The sequence below is a fragment of the Perna viridis genome, chromosome 5 (genome assembly GCF_037379345.1).
Source record: "Perna viridis isolate PV_CMFRI_1.1 ecotype Kerala chromosome 5, ASM3737934v1, whole genome shotgun sequence".
Classification (NCBI taxonomy): domain Eukaryota; kingdom Metazoa; phylum Mollusca; class Bivalvia; order Mytilida; family Mytilidae; genus Perna; species Perna viridis.
Window position 1 is genome coordinate 35,325,419 of NC_142449.1, and position 18,004 is coordinate 35,343,422.

Consider the following 18,004-nt stretch of genomic DNA (forward strand, 5'->3'; position numbering starts at 1 on the left):
GATGTTTTTTGATAATTTACAGGAAAGTTTCAGACACATATAGATCAGTTCAGAGTATAAACTTCAGAACACAGTTCGGAGTATAAACTATGAATATGAGACTGTTTGGTATACGTATATGTACATCATTGACTTGTTGTAGTTCAAGATCTGGCAGGGGCAAATTTACAAATTTTGTAAAGGAAGGTGCATTTTAGAGGGGCACTACTCCAGAAAAAAGGATTGTTCCTGCCTTGTCCTAAATTTTACACGAAATTAACAAAATTTTCCGAAAGGGGTTCCAACCCTTGGACCCCTCCCAATTGGATCCGCCTGTGTCTGGTTGTACTGAACACGGCATCATTGTCCTGTCATTGCATTTCCTTGATCTTATGTTTTTAATTAGAAATTACTAGTCATAAAGAAAGATGATGAACAACTGTTGTAAATTGGTTTCTAATCAATTTTAAAGTGTATCATCACTCTTAAGTCTTTTTTGTTGTTTCATTTCCTTTCAAGTGCGGTGAAAAGTACTTTGACAGGAATGTTTTGGAATATCCATCCTCAGCAAAAAGCTCTGAGGATCCTCTGATGTTAATTAACACCTCACAAGGAATAAGCCCCGAAGATATCTCGCCTGATTACCGACCCAAAAGTGGGTCGATCGGGGAACAGGAAAGTCCTTGGAGTCGGAATTCGGAATCGGCCGATGGCTGTTCAGTATCTGATGAACAGCTCATGAGAGCGTTTGAACTAACCGTGGTGCTTGAGGAGTACGGTAAGTCAGAAAAAAAACTGATGTTTGGCATAAGATCTTTTACCAGAGGAAAAAAATTACTAAAATAGTAACTTAAATTTGACTGTAATGGTTTATCATTATGAAGAAGCATAATGAACGAATAGACCATTTTATATGAACTGCAGGGTAATCTTTTAGCGTGCCCAATATATATACATCCCGAGGAAATTTCTTTCGTTTCAGCCGAAGGCATGACGACTACCCCGCAGTTAAGTCATATGTATATTAATGTTTTAAGCTCTTTAAAACCAGTATATTGAGAAAATGATAAAGATAAGGGTTGAGCTAGAAGACCATATTTAAAGGATTTCTTTTCCGCAATGGATAAGGTCGTTTAGCGAAGAATTTTGACAAACCAAATTTGACATTACTTACTACCATTCCAGTCGTTCGCAAAGACTAGTTGTGAAAAAAATTAAACCACTCTCTCAAGGAAGAACTTGCGAGATGATCATGCTATAATCTACAATGTGCAATTTAAGAAATTAATCTCGAGAAGAATTATAGGTGCAATGATGCGTGGAAAATCCCAAAAAGAAATAACTCGGAGTTCCAGTTTTTTGGTGATTGTATTGGCATGGTATTACCAGTAAAGCAGAAGACAGTCCGATTTTGTAAATATCTCCCTAAAAACAAAAACAAAAACAGCAACCTCCAAGAAACAAGAAAGTAACAAACAGAAAATTTAAAGAACACATAAAAAACAGCAAAAAAGATATTGAATGATTCAAAGAGTTAACTGTAAAGATCCTTGTGTGATTGTAGGTAGACCCGGCATGTTCAGTTACCAACCTCCAACAATATCTGATATCATCGATGTGATTTACAGTGATTATGGCAGCCTTCACATCAACAAGATACCGGTCAAAAGACATTGTAAGTTATGACTTGTATAATAAAAATCCGATTGGATCTCTTCGATTAACTTTAAAATTACATTGAACTATTTACTGATGTTCATTTGGTATACAGTGTATTACCAAACGGGGGGTGTGGGGGATGGTGATAGAAAGAGTGAACTGATTTTTTTTTTTCAAACGGCATAGTCATGCGCACATATATTTTGATGCGACGTGAAAATATACGCCATTCGTAATTGCTCTGTATTGCAAAATATGCAACTATAATATAATACATCTAATCGTTTTTGCAAGTTCATCCACTTTTTATAATCACCTTGTCCGTCCGGCATTTCGTCCGTCCGAATATTGTCTAAATAGTCATCTTTCTCGGAGGTACACTGTAAGATATTTTGGTTGCAGTTCAAAATCACTATCGTACCAGTGGGTGTATGCATAGCACGACAAGGTATGTGCAACTTCATGTTAAACTCACAAATATTATTCTAACAAATATGAATAGCCTATTTAAAACGAACAAGTTTAACAGCGCAAACTTCTCTTATTTTAGACCATCTGCATAAGCTTATGTATAAGCCAAAATTCGACATCGCAAATTTAAAAGTATCACGGGAAGTGATGCTAGATAGAGCAACTATAGGAGCAGGGATGGAGAATGATAAACCACGTGGCAACAGACTCGTTCTTAGAAGAGATGGTTTGGTTATAGATCGCCCACCGAGACCAAGGTCAGTACATGTTTGAAAAAAAAGAATAACAGCAAGTAAAAAAAAATACCAATCTCCTTTTCAGAACGTTAAAACTCGAAACAAACAAACAAACAACAACAACAACAAAACATAACAAAACAAAACCAACAAACAAAAACGAAAACAGAACAACCAATAATGAAAATGAGCCCATAAACTACCTAAGACAGTTCGTGACTAATATGCATGACGCAAGTGTACAACATAAATTTCTTAATTTTGTAATTTTTTAATTAAGCTAAATTTGAAAAAAAGGTTTGAGGAAATATTCTCTAGTATAGCTATAAACGAATAAAACACGAAACTTTATGTTGATTTCAATAATGCCATGATTGTCTTCCGATATCATAAACGTGGTCCATAGCTTGCAGACAGCACGCGCCTTTGGTACGTCCAAAGACGTCATTCGTTTGAAATCTATGAAATTGTTTGCATGCTGTCGGTTGGTGTAAATCATTACTTTATTTCAGATGTTTCAACGAAGTTCTGAATACCCCGATGCACTATGAATTCTTTAAACGATTTATGACTGGCAGTAAGATGCCGTATCCACTCGCTTTCTGGAAGAATATCGAGGAACTACGTGAAATGGCTCCTGGACGCATGCGCGTGAATATGACCAGCAATATCCATAGAAAATATTTTAGCAAAGCAGCAAAACAAGGTAGGACCCTTGTGTTCTTCATATGAATATATCACGCACATAAAATCATGCACATGAATCCAATGCCAATGCAATGAGAATTAAAGACTTAATTTTCCAATGCCGTCGCCAAACATAACATTCAAATTCGCATTCACTTACGGGGACTAGATGCGAAATGTAGTAGTTCGCATGTGAATGTGAAGTAAATGCATGTTGTGAATGAAAACGTCTGTGCGAAAGCACAAACATAACTACGTGTATATATATTATTCAGATATAAGGCATATAACGTGTAAATGATTCATAATAAGGATAGGTTTTGAATAAAACTCCATTGATAGCTTTTATCATACTCCACTCGGAATTCTCTATCGCTTTCGTTGACAGTTTAAATACTGTAAATGCTCTCCAATTTAAATCTGTTTTATATGCCGTATCACCATTGATCAATATTAGACCTCGGACCAGAAGCCCTCGTACAGATATCTCGGGATTATAAGGCATGTGGTACGGATTTTTGCCAAGTATTATTCTACATATATTAACGACATCGCAGTTTTAGTCATTGTAAATTGACAATATATTACGGCATCACGACAGTTGCCTGAGATGGAAAAATCAGACTGTAGGGAAAAAAAATAAAAATGTTAAAGAAGATAATAATATAATGGAAAATTGATACTTAGCAGACAGCAAACGATTGCCTTATGTGCTGTAAATTACCTCATCGATTTGGTTGAGTGAACATTGTCATAGCAATTAACGTCTTCAGGTTAATTAAGAAAGCTTTACTTTATGGTCTTTTACCTTTTATTCCTAAGAAATTCCATTTCCTTCTATTTAAATGGGTAGGTATTAAGTTTCTTGCACTCACAGCATTCACGTCGATGAAATTCTGTTTAACACTGCAAATCGGACTTGTAAATTTCATACAACAACACATTAAATATGATGAATGAAGATCAATATTCAATCAATAAATGCGAAAAGTCGACTATTAATCCTTGGATTATATAATAAATGCAGGAGTATTACATTTGCATTCAGATTTTTTTTTAAAGAAAATCGCGATTCGACTCGCACGTTGTGGACAGAGTAGATATCTTGGAATGCTATTGTGCCGTATTAACTTTACCAGCCATTTAAACCGATGAATTATTGAAAAGTTTTGATTTCTCTAGGCGCATTGTTGGACTGTACCGATGATATCATAAGACAAATCCCGTCTATGGAAAAAGTTCCCATGAGCGTCCTTCTTTGTGCACAAAACAGCGTCTACAGAGCTATGGAGCGAAAGTGGTAAGCATGATTTTACTTAAAATTTATTATATTGGGTAGACTTGAAGAGAAACGGACAAAATAACTGTACTTAAGATAACAAAAGTTGTTGACTAAACAGCATAATTGAGATTATCCCTTTAAAATTATTGTTTTCCACAAGTTACAAAGTTTGGATGACAGGATAACTTTCTGTGGCATCGGACGAACTATATTTGTGGTTGAGGTAAAAAAAAGAAAGACTAAATGTTAATTTATTGAGTTATCTTATTAAGTAGAACTTATTTGAGGATAGGGAAAAATGTACGGATTTGATAAACCCACTGAACTAAACTTCAAACTACATTATATTGCCTTGAATATGAAGGATTTGCTTTTGTGTTAGGTTCGGGCATTTATGTCAATGTCTGTTTTAACCTGTTCATTTTTTTTAGGTACCCAAAATATCTCGAGACGTTTCCAACAGAATCTGATTACGATTCCGATTTTTCACCGTCACCAGTACAGAGAATAGACGATTTTAGTCCTGATAAGCCAAGACAAAGGAAGATCAGGAAGGGAAGAACGGTAAATTAATTTATGAAATGATTGTTTTTTGGTCTATGAGGAGGTATATAATCACAATCATGTGGTGCACAGTAATAATTATTTTAATAGTGTACCACATACATTGAGGTTATTGGAAATTGAAAGCCCGTTTTCCATTTTATAACATGTACCTTTTGATCTCCAAATTATTCTGGAACGAAATATAGAATGTGATGTGCACAATTATAATAAATAATAAAGACTCTGAAAATTACGACAAAGTCCATTCAGTGACATAGAAACATATATGGTTAATCTATATTCTGACTTAAAAGGCAAAATTCCATGTTTTGCTATGGGAATCCCTCCAAAGAAAATCAGATCAAAATCTGAATTAGAAGGTGCACATCTTCAATTAAGATTTTTTCATGTTTCATTGCCGTGTAAAAGTGTTGACCGTAGCAATTTTTCATAAGAGATGGGTACCCCTCCGTGTAACAAAAATCTCTATGTTTTGCTATAAAAAATCCCCGAAGACATTCAGATCAATATCTGAAATAGACGGTTCGATCACAACTTCAATATCTAATAAATAATCTGCGAAAGTTTCATAGAATTCCATTTAGGGGTGTAGAAAGAGTAATGAATAAGAGATAGTTACCCCTCTGCGCAACGAAATTATTGTTTGAAGTACAAACAAACACCCTATCACCATATCCCCTCATTTTGCAAGCTGGGATTTTACTTTGCCTTGCCCACCTATTCAGTCGGTGTAAGGGAAATCCGTAATTACTTGCTTAACAATAGCGGGTTCGCCCAGTGGTTATTTCTAAATAAGGTATTTCGTTACATACATTTTAGTTACAATTGTGGCAAAATTTCATTTCTGTCATCGTCAAGTTCGTTAAAGCCATGAGAGATCCCAGCGAGATTAGACTACTAGATTTATACGTAAGAAAGGAGTTGTACAAAGCAGTCAAAGCTAGAAGTGAAAAAGAGCGGAGCAAACCTCAAAGTAAGTTTTATATTTAAATCTGGGTAAATCAATATTACACGCAATTCTGGTCTAATGATATCATGTTTAACTTGAAACGTTTTGTACAACCCAGCCAATCCTTCTGGGATTTTAGTAAATGCTGGTAAGTTTGTACGATAGACAATAGCGGTCTCTCTTTCTCACACATACTCGCGAATTTATATGCAACGTACTTACAGTAGTTTGGCCGGGTACACGCCTTTCTTTCTTTCCCTAAGCCGTTATCTTGGCCAAAGTGTACCAGTCCGAGATGCATTTGTTGTCCGTTTTATTTCTGTTACAATGTCACATTCGTCGCTTTAATTTCTACAAAAAAAAATAATAAATAAAAATAAAAAAAAAATAAAATAAAAAAAAATATAATAATAAAAAAAAACCGTCCTCTGCCTTTTGATTTTAAGGTTTTTAACTGAATAGTCGTGGTTTTCATTGAACTCCGATAAAAAACATAAATGTCTTTTCGCCAGGCTCATTTCTGTATTCCTAAGTACTTGAAATATCTCTATAAATGCTTTGATTTCAATACAACTATTTTAAACAGAACCAGAGAAACAAAAAGTTGCAGTTGACAAATCATCCGACCCACACGATGTAAGGAACTACGCTTCAGCATCCTATACGAACTTTTACCAAGCAAGGGTCGTGCTCAAAAACCGACTCATTATCCTCGATAAACTACCAATGGATGTCCAGTTCTGGGTCGAAGTTAACAAGTAAGATTTAGCTGACTGTTCTTGACCATAGTGCTGCTTATATGCATGATTCTTGTCATTGTCAATAGCTGTACAAAATTACGAAGAGTTAATGTAACGAAGTATTGTAATCCAATTCATATTTGCGGTTACTTATTTTCGCGATTTGTTATCCCAATAAAATTTCACGGTTATTTAATTTCGCCAGTAAAACTTATAATTATTTCTCAAAGATGAAATTTTGCTTGAATTCTTTTATAAAGAGTATGGTTGCAGCGATTTATTTTTTTGCAATTTTTTTTCTTGCTCAAGAAAATCGATAATACGAAAATAAATCGGTCACGAGAATACAGAATTACTAGTAGACTTTTCTCTTTTGGATGCTCATTAATACTGTAATTATACACTATGTATCCATCCTACTCACATTTTAGCTTAAAACAATTAAAGTCGCCATGAGACTTATGTAAACTCCATTTGGTGACCATTTTAAATTAATTTTTCTGTATTTTATAATCAGACCAAACAGCGGGTTTACCAGTCCAAGGGAGAGAAGCGACTTTACTAGATATGCATTCATCTGAGCAATTTATTAAGTACTTTGTTTTAAACCAGATTAATACTGTTGCTCTTCCTTTTGTGCATAGATACGTTGGACAAGTTGATCATGTGAAAAAACTGGAGAATGTTTCCCAAAACAACGTGGATTTTCTTCAGAAACAGGCCTACACCATCGTTGACTATCATCTTGCGTCAGAAATACCTCCTCGTAATCAGGTAAGTTTTTAATTTTTCAACAGGTTGTATGAAATAAACTGGTTTGCGGAAGGTTACACTTATAAACCGCGGTCTACGGAAAGTGTAACGTTGCCCAAACCAGGTAATTGAGTTCCTTATTAGTTAATTTCTAATGGGTGCCAGTCCCAGTATTGATATTTGATTTGTACTTTAAACAAGTACTATTTTTAAAAAACAGATAGCCGACGCAGTAAAATTTGTTCTTTTTACTTATAATTTTCTACTGTAACATTTCATTCAGGGGATATCACATTGCACCCACTTTCAATTTTCGATAGTTTTTTTTCGAACGCCGCAAAGGGTAAGAAACGAAACTGCGTGGAAAAAAACCCGCTAGTTGAATCACGGAACGCAGGCCAATCGACGTTAATGACGTCATAGTACCAAGCCATGTTATACAAAATAACCTGGTTTGCTAATAGAAAACAGACCAATCCGAAAGCGTGTAACAGGTCAAATTATATTTTTCGTTAATAGATATTTTAAGCAAACGGATGCACAATTTACAGGAAACTTTTCAGTCACACGTACACGTACCCGAACACTTAACACCCCCAGTAACTCATATCATGCAGACACTCAGAAAAATCCGTGTATGTAGAGGCTATTTTTTTTTGACTTGTCAATGTTTTCGTACAATATATGACTTGATATAATCCATCAACTACTCACAAGAATCTATAAATGTCTCATAAACAATCTGTTTTTAGAAAGGTATAATAAAATCTTTTTACAATGCCTAAATGTCAGTTATTAAAAAAATTGCATATTTCTTGATGTAAGCATAAGGACTCATAAAACTAAAACGTACCCGCAACAAAACGCTTGCTGACCCTGTAACCCTCCTCTTTTTTATTTGGATATTGATGTGTCGGGTTGGGGTCAGAACGATGTACCATACAAAAAGTTGGAGATTCAGCGGTACCGCGGAGTATCGCCCTTCATACGACTTTCATTTGCCATTTACTTTGATTTCCAACTTTGCGTGACGCAAGCGAGATTTGGTCGTATGCAAATGAGATTCCGTCATACACAGATGGTCACGTGAGATCAACAAACACCGCCTTCTTTGTGTGTCTAAACAAGCGTGTGTACTGGAACAACGTGGAGTCGATAAGTCTGGAACACTGGTAGATTTGGAATCGAGGTGGTAAATGAAAGAGATCGTCGTATATTTGATGGACGCAAATTTCAATGCGACATTTGACAGAAGTTTTAGTAAGTTTCACTTAGTTTTTCATTATGTTATCCCTTGTCCCCTGCTCTTTGTAATTCAGTTCCCGCAATTCTATTCCCAAAAATTGAACCAAATTATGCGACATGCATTTTTTTTTCGAAAAAGCGACTCAATCAAAATTTTGGCTCAGGTCTTTATATTTTCATTCCATTAGTGCACTTCACCAGCTTATGTATACCCCACTAGACATATATATCTTGTCAAGCAGGCGCGGATCCAAGGACTGGCGTACCGGGCGCACGCGCCCCCACCTAAATCGGTAGGAAAACAAATTTTACCACAAGTTTCGCAATTTTTTGCCTTGCTTTGCACTGCATTTAATTCAATTAACGCCCGCCCCCCCCTAAACTCAATCCTGGATCCGCCCTTGTCAAGGAACAGGTGCAGAACTGGGCATGCCCAACAAAATGGCAGGAATTTTGAACAGCTCCTGATATTTTTCGATATTTTTCACATTTCTAAATCCTAAATTGATTACAAAATTGTAGTGGTCAGTGGGTAAGGTTGCATTACACATCTTGAAGGCCATCATACAGAATTTTTGCCCAGTAGTTGTCACCGTCAGATTTATTGATGGGACCGTAAACAATAATGGCGTCTATGACACCAAAACTGATCTTAGTCATCTAAATAGAAGGCTTCATCATCCGATACACATCTATCCATCTGAGAGATGAAGTTCACTCATTTATTATCGTAAACAACCATACTTGTTCAACAGATTACGACTGTGTTGTTATTAGAGTGATTACTAATCAGAACAATGGGAGGGATATGCATGCATGTCCAAAACATCGACCAAGTATCATCTTAGCATACCTGTCCATGTTCCTTATCAGAATGGCTAATGATGTAAACATCAATCCTGGACCATTAATATCTGGATCAATTTACCCATGCGGTACTTGTGACAAGCCAGTTACATGGGATGATAAAGGCATTTTATGCGATACATGCAACCAATGGTATCATGCAAATTGCCAGTCCATGAGATCTAGCCTATACTTAGAACATGTCAACGACTCTGCTGTCGCTTGGGATTGCCTTGCCTGTAACTGCCCAAACTATACATCATTTTGCTTCTCCATGGTTTTCAGTACATCAAACCAGTTTAGTGTGTTATCAGACACCTCCTTTGCCAGTCCAGTTCCATCTAACCAAATTAAACCAGTGCATACGTCAACACCAACGAGAACAACGTCAACATCAAAGCGAGTAAAACAACAACCACTAAGAATAGTAAATGTAAATTTCCAGTCCATTAAAACAAAGCAACATCTGATCGAAAACATGATTAGCAGTACAAACCCAGATATAATATTTGGCACAGAAACTTGGGTTGATAGCAGTATAAAAGACCCACAGATTTTTCCATCAGGCTATACCATTTTCAGAAACGATCGCAATCTATCAGGCGGTGGTGTCCTTATAGCAGTAAAAAACAACTACATTGCTACAGCTACACCGGAACTACAAACTGACTGTGAAATAGTATGGTGCAAGTTAGAGCTGGTCGGCCACAAAGCTATATACGTTTGCACTTACTACAACCCTAGAACATCCAATGAAGAGAGCATGAACCAATTTGGCAAGAGCTTGGAAAGAGCTTCCAGAATAAAAAATGCTTTCGCAGTGGTAGCTGGAGACTTTAATCTTCCTGGCTGGGACTGGAAAGGAAACACTAAAGGCGAACACTCAGTATGCAAAAATTCATCATAATTTTACAGACATATTAGACGATCATAGTCTTACACAAATAATAGAAGAACCAACTAGAGGTACCAACACCTTAGATCTCGTCATCACAAACCACCCTTCTAGTTTCCGTAGGACAGAGATCATTCCAGGAATATCCGACCATGACATTGTTTACACTGAAATATCATTCCAACTAGACAACAACAGAAACCACGGCAGATTCCACTGTATAGCAAAGCAAAATGGGAAAATGTTGTTAATGATGTCAAATCCACCCATGAAGAAATCATCAATATGAAGAGCAATAGGGAATCAGTGAACTCTATGTGGAACCTTTTTCAGTCTAAATTAGAAGACAGCATAAAAAGAAACATATCACACAAAACAGCAAAAAATAAAGATGGATGTCCGTGGAAAAACAGAGACTTAAAGAGATTTATCCGTAAGAGAGACCGATGCTATAAACGAAAGAAGAAATCTGGCAACAAAGCGGATAAGGAGAAATATAAAAAGTTAAAACAGGAAACACAGAGACAACTTAGGAAAGCATATTGGCAGTATATAGATGGCATAGTGACACCAGAAACAGATGACCGTGCTGGAAGTGGAAACTGTATGAAACGCTTCTGGACCTATATAAAGCATAAAAGATCAGATAACAACAATATACCACCATTGAAAGCAGATGGAACGTTACATCCAGATTCCAAAAATAAAGCTAACATCTTAAATAAACAATTCCAGAAGGCATTTTCAACCAAGTCCGAAGTATCAGTTGAATCTTTTACTGACACCTGTAGTATGAAAGGTACATACGATACCATGCCAGACATCCAGATTACAGAAGTGGGTGCTACTAAACTATTGAAAAACCTGAACCCTCACAAGGCACCTGGACCGGACAATATTACACCAAGAGTCCTGAAAGAACTGGCCATTCATCTATCACCGATACTTACCATCATATACAGAGAGTCCTATAACACCGGAGAAATACCCAGTATCTGGAAAACAGCCTTCGTTTGTCCCATCGTCAAGAAAGGCAAGAAGTTTGAGGCTATAAACTATCGTCCAGTATCTCTGACTTGTATCGCCTGCAAAATAATGGAACATATCATCACCAGCAACATCATGGCACATGCTGACAGACATGATATATTACATCCACTACAGCATGGGTTCCGGAAAGGTCTGTCCTGTGACACTCAACTTGTTGAGTTTGTTGATGATATAACCAGAAACCTTGACAACGGTAAACAAACGGACTGTCTGAATATGGATTTTAGTAAAGCTTTTGACAAAGTGTGCCACAGCTTATTGACCCACAAATTACATCATTATGGGATAAGAGGTGACACCAACAGATGGATACAAAGCTTTCTTAATAATCGAAATCAGGCACAAGTCGTAGAAGGAGAAACATCCCAATACATACAGGTGGAATCTGGTGTTCCTCAGGGATCGGTTTTGGGCCCCAGCATGTTCTTATACTACATCAACGACATGCCGGAAAACATCATATCAAAAACCAGATTGTTTGCAGACGACACTATTGTATATCTTACAATAACATCTGATATCGATAGGATAAGTCTACAAGATGACCTAAATAAATTGGCAGAATGGGAACAAAGATTGAAAATGAGCTTCCATCCCGAGAAATGCAATGTTCTGTCAATCTCAAGAAAGAAACAACCTATTCAGAACAGCTATTCCTCCATGGTCATGAATTGGAGCACTTAACAACTGCGAAATATCTAGGTGTTTCTATAACATCAGATATGAAGTGGAACCAGCACATATCAAACATCTGCAAGAAAGCAAACAACACCTTGAGCTTCTTGAGACGAAATCTTAACATCAGAAATGCCAACATTAAGGAGAAAGCTTACCAGTCATTAGTTAGACCAACCATGGAATACGCATGCACAACCTGGGACCCATACTTGAAAGAGGACAAACACCGGATTGAAATGGTCCAGCGTAGAGCGGCCAGATATGTATCGAACAGATACCACAACACTTCTTCAGTTACCAACATGCTAGAAGATCTAAAATGGCCAACACTAGAAGAACGTAGGAGGAGAGCTAGACTCGTACTAATGTACAAACTGGCAAATGGTCTGGTGAAAATCGACGCGACCAACAGATTAAGCAGTCCAGCAAGACTCAGTTGAAATATGGGCCTACACTCCTACCAATTACCATCATGCAACACAGTACTGAGGAAAGAGCCATTCTACCCAAGAACCATCCGGGACTGGAATGCTCTGCCCACTGACATTGCCTCTGCCAAGAGTCTTGAATCTTTCAAGGCTCATTTACTTCATTAAATTAATCAAGTTGTTTTTACTTGCACAGTTAATTGTACAGCACACTTTGTTAATTTTTCTTTTAATGGCTACTAAAAGTAAAATAGGGCATTGCGCACTAAAAGTGACAGTGACAGTATCATCAGTAATTGATGGCGGTCACGAACTGGTAGAAGTAGAAGAAGAAACTAAGAGCCATAAGATTTCTTCATATGAAATTCATGAAGGCATAACACAAAATGAATTGGATGGTGTATGTATTTGTCATTGAGTTAAAAATAATCTTTATTTTTTTCAGTGTAACTATGAACAAATGAATGAGGAATGGGAAAAAAAGTGAGGGTGCCTTGTCAAAAATGCAATATATCCATACATTGGAAATGTTACGTGGAATCAATGAATGATTCAAGTCCATAAACAGTTTTGTTTAATTGTGTACATTTAGCATGATCACTAGAAATGACGACTTTTCAATTAACTGATTTTTGCTTCAGGTATCAAAGAAGGTTATGCTACCATTCTCCTGGCATCACCAGAATATGTGATTAAAATCATTAGAGAGGCATCCTGTCAGAACCATTCTGAAAAAAAAATATGTTTAGTTGCATATGATGAGGCACATTGCATATCAGAATGGTATGTTGTATATAGTGACAAAAAGAAATGTATGCAGTACAGTTAGAAATCTACATGAAAGTCTTGTAGATGTACATAAAATGGCAATTACAACATGTAACATTACCAGCAAATTAGTATATATTTTAATAAAAGCAAACCCACCGTGTACTGGTATCTGCCTCCCATTGTGTATTAACTTATGTTTTACATGAAAAAGGGCATTTTTTGTAAGGGTTACTGTTTGAGTTGGCACACATTATATATAAGTTTTTTTTTATATTACACAATAAAAACCATATTTAATTTTACAGGTGATTAGATTTTAGAGAGGACCATACAAAAGTTTTAATTATTCAAAGTGTAATCGATTCCACAATCCTCACTCTAACTGCCACTTCAACCAAAGACATGAAAAGGACATACCTGTTGTATTGAAGCTAAGTGAGGCATCTGATGTGTCAGTTTTATCAAACAATTAAAAGTTATATATACATGTACATGTACATTTGTATATCTGCAAATTGAAACAGTTAATATTTGTGTTGGCTCTCAAATCCTAAAATCACAATGTTTTTTGTACAGAATGATGTTTTTGGCATTGATGCACAAAAATGATTTGTAAAATGGACCATGTCTTATGTTTTATTATTCTGTCTTTGTTCAATCTCTGAAGCATCAACCATTTTATTAGCAAGGGGAGAGTGGTCTTTTAAAAATGTTCCAAATTCCTGAAAGGAATATTTTACTCCTCCATTGAAAAGTAGAATAATAGTGATTCTATGTTTCCCCAATTACTAAACAAGGCATTTTTTTTTTTCAAAATGAAATATTGATTTCAGTTGCTTCTGAATTAAAACTATATATCTGTGCTTGTGCAACATAAATTTCTTATCTGACATCAAATCCCTGCCCCCTAAATCCTACAAGAATATTGTCACTGGAAGATGTAACTAAGTTTACTAGTGTATAAACATGTTTTACTTATGATGCATGCACATAAGTAATAGAGACAAGTGCAACATTTTGTCTAAACATGTAGGTACTCAAGTAAATTCAAAATAAAATTTTAATTAAAAGGTCAATTGTTCTAGAACAATTGAAAGGTCTTTCCCACCGATTCTCTTCTAACAGCAATCATGTTCATAAAAAAGTACCTTAGCCTTACGACAAATGGCTGATTTTATAACAGCCGTTAGCGACGGGGGCGATCGACACTACTTATTTCTTGCATAAATTTTAAAAGAGGAGGTTTTTGACAATTTCTAAATTTGCAAAATAGTTCTGATTCTTATAAGAAAGATGAATTCAGTAGTAACTGTGTAGTTATAAACTTTTTTTTCCTGTCAATTTCATCAAAACAATTATTTGAGAACAAAATGAACTTGTGATTTTCATGAAAAAAAAAATTAAAGGGAGATAATTATAAAGTATTCCAGTGCAAAAGGTCTCAATTGTGACTCCCAGGTCAAATGGCCACCCCTCTATGGAATACTCAAAAACACTTAACCTATTATTATGCATTGGAAAGATATTATTTGAGTGTGTATTGAACAAATGTGGTCAAAATTAAACTCAGATTGTAAACTCTAACTTCGTACTTTTAAGTCTCTACAAAAATATGAGTATTGTGTACAAGTGTGATTTATTTGCCTCCGTTGTGTAAGTTGGGACAACAATGTCGGAACAAAGTGACTTTACAGTGTTACTGTACAATGACTGTTTAAATGTTTTTATAACCAAGAAGTTGGTCTCTGTTCTTGATTTTTTAAGACAACTATAAGAGTCAATGTAAAGTGATTCAGTACATGAGTACTTTGATTTTTCTATTTTATCGCAGTTTATCGCTCCTTCTACAGATAGCCAGTTCAGGTGTGTATCACGCATTTTCTCTAATTTAAGACTGTTATAGTCTGTAAGTTCTTTGTTTCTGACCTATTTACGGTTTTACCGTTTTTCTCCAAGGAATTTAACATTCCGGAGAATACTTTTTGGAATTTTTGGCTTGCCGATTTATGGAATGATTTTTGATATTTAGGCTTCTTTATACACTAAAACATTTATACTTATTGGTTTTCTGTCGATCGTCGAGCCGTGTTGAAATGTAAATTAATAATTAAGGTTGGTCAACAGTTATAATTTTAAATCCCACGCTTTCCCGTGAACAATGTTAAAGTATTTTAGTTAAAGCCAGTCACCTCCAGTTAACTAGCTGAACCGGTTAATTTACTGATAGGCGATACGCATTTATAAGTGTTATGCACCATTGTTTTACATGAATTTGTACTTTGTTAAAAAAACTGTGTTTTTCCACATGTAGTTCTTATTCACAGTGTTTAATGACAGAGCCCAGTGCACAAACAATCCACGCGGGGTGTACTGTATGAGCTTTGGTCATAGGTAGTAGTTATTGATAAATAAATCTAGAAAAGCAAATTATTCATCAAACATTCAAATACTATCATTTATTAAAAGGAGATCACACTACTTGAACAGTTAGATTGGTACTGTTGTTGTCTTAGATTGTAAAGTATTAACTCGTCATTTTCACGGAGAAACTTACACACACAGAAGACTCCAGTTACAGCACCATGATTTATCGTTACTCATTTACAGTACTGGATTTTGTTATTGTATTCATTTTAAAAGTGAAGTGTGAAAATACTAGAAATGCCCAAAATTACTTACAATCTTTTACAGGATTATTACTTCACGAATGATTTTCAAAATAAAATATTTTAATTTGTCACATTAATCAAACAATTCGGAAAACGTGAATACATATTACAACTTTTTGCACACATCAACGAAGGGGAAGGTAACAAAAAAGTAATACTGGAGGTCGCAACAAAAAAAAGTTCTAATTAAATTATCCTTGCAGTAGAAAGCGATAGCCATCAGTTTGAACTGTAAGAAAATACAAGGAACTTTAAACTTTTTTTTTATTTCCGTGATTCATTTTTTCCACTTAATATTTGCAGTTACGGCGCTTTGACCGCATATATTATAATGATTACGTTCACTGTTTCAAACAAAATAAATATTTGTCATACAACTAAATATGCATTCATGGATTCATTTGAAGCTCTGAATAGAGGTAGTGAAGGTTTCTGATTAAAAGCAGCTAAGAGATTGCCCTTGACAACGAGACAATCATACTCCATTATCACATTTTCATTAAATAAATCATGATTGTTGGATTACTTTAGAAAAAATCTTAAACCATATTCTTTTTTAGATTAGTTTTATTAAACAAATGCATTAATTACGGTAAGAACTGTTGTTTTCAACGTGTGCACCAATTTTCAAAGAGAGAGGTAATTTTCAATAACCAAAACCGGCAAAGACACCACTAATGGAATTGGTTGTATACGAATATAGTTCTAAATGTCGGTGGAGAGTTTTCCTATATAGATACATATTTCGACAGTAAATCCCGACTTACCAGTAGTTATAACTCATACTATAAAGACGTAAACTAAAACACTACAGCAAACAGTGCCTAATAGAGATTCAGGAATGACCGTACAAATGAGGTAAAATACCTTATCAAAGTTTGACAAAGAACCAAGAAATCCAAAAACATACTGCAAATCATTTAAGATCAACAGTGAAGGTCCCAAGTCTATACGACTTACGGTTTAAAAGTTTAGTGACCAACCGAACAATTTCATTTTAGGTCGCGAAATCGCGTAACCAGGGAAACCTCAAATCTTTTTGAAACTTTGTCAAATAGTACTGCCCCGGGTTTCTAAAAAATATGGAGCTTTCGGTTTGTGTGTATCTAAAACGGTTTCAGAAATTTTAGCAAAATTAGTTTTTCCGCTACGGGGCAGATAACTCTGGACCGACAAATGATCACGTCTCACAGGGTGAATTCCAAAGTCCCCTGTCAGATTGCAAAAGATTGTCAAAATCTTGTCGTGATACGTTCAGCCAAAACTTTGGCAAAATGCCTGACGAAAAAAAAATATATAATAATCAGAAGAAATACAAGAAGGTCTTCCCATTGAAATGGGAAAGACCTTAATTAACTAATGTGAATGTTATCTTTCGCCATAACATACATACAACATGTAGGTGAAGAAAACTTCTCAGCAATTAAACAAATTGAAAATGTGAAACCCTACTATACAAGAATGTGTCCAAGTTAAATTAAAAAGCTTTGCCAAATGCAGCATGATACAACCACAGACAATTAAACTCTGCAAGTGTGGACACAATATTAGTTATTGACACACTTAACATAGAGACTTAGAGTTCATTATGGACACAACAAATCATTTGGACACAATATTGCACATTTTGAAATTCAATATAAGTATAAAGGTCTGCTTTAGAGTGCATTCATGGATCACTCTGTACTTCATTATCTCAAAAAATAGGGTTAATTTGGTAGGCATACTTCTTAAAGCTCTTGTATTTAGGCTTGGATTTCAAATGGCATCCATTGGAAAAAAAAGTTTCAAAATTGCACCTATTAACTCAAAAACCGTATGAAATATCTGAAATCTGATTGAAACATGTAGGCATGGACTTTCATAAGGAATGTTATAAAAAAAAAACAACTTGAAAATGCACCAAAAATATAAAAAAAAAATGATTTGTTAGGGCATGGATTCCTTTATAATTTGTAAACTGTAAAAGATATTTGAAATCGAACTGAAAAATGCAGGCAAGGATTTTGATGTGACATCTACAAATTTTTTTGAAAATCAAACCAGATATAAACAAGTATTTTTCCCCTTTATTTCTTGAATCAAGGGGAAAAATACTT

At 35.3% G+C, this 18,004-nt stretch overlaps 1 protein-coding gene across 4 annotated transcripts in view; it reads left to right on the forward strand.

The window, feature by feature from the left end:
- Window positions 1-18,004, forward strand: part of LOC148617237 (regulator of G protein signaling protein-like) — a 46,887-nt gene that overhangs the window by 19,040 nt on the left and 9,843 nt on the right. For 2 of the 4 annotated variants that reach the window (XM_088584752.1, XM_088584754.1), the window contains exons 9-17: window positions 499-757; window positions 1,544-1,654; window positions 2,189-2,366; window positions 2,858-3,051; window positions 4,215-4,332; window positions 4,746-4,878; window positions 5,701-5,854; window positions 6,417-6,588; window positions 7,215-7,344. In XM_088584752.1, coding sequence (XP_088440878.1) covers window positions 499-757; window positions 1,544-1,654; window positions 2,189-2,366; window positions 2,858-3,051; window positions 4,215-4,332; window positions 4,746-4,878; window positions 5,701-5,854; window positions 6,417-6,588; window positions 7,215-7,344 — 1,449 coding nt within the window. Of the gene's footprint in view, window positions 1-498; window positions 758-1,543; window positions 1,655-2,188; window positions 2,367-2,857; window positions 3,052-4,214; window positions 4,333-4,745; window positions 4,879-5,700; window positions 5,855-6,416; window positions 6,589-7,214; window positions 7,345-13,106; window positions 13,249-13,541; window positions 14,173-18,004 lie in introns of those variants that run through there. The other 2 variants (XR_015922456.1, XM_088584755.1) reach the window with 2 other exon arrangements.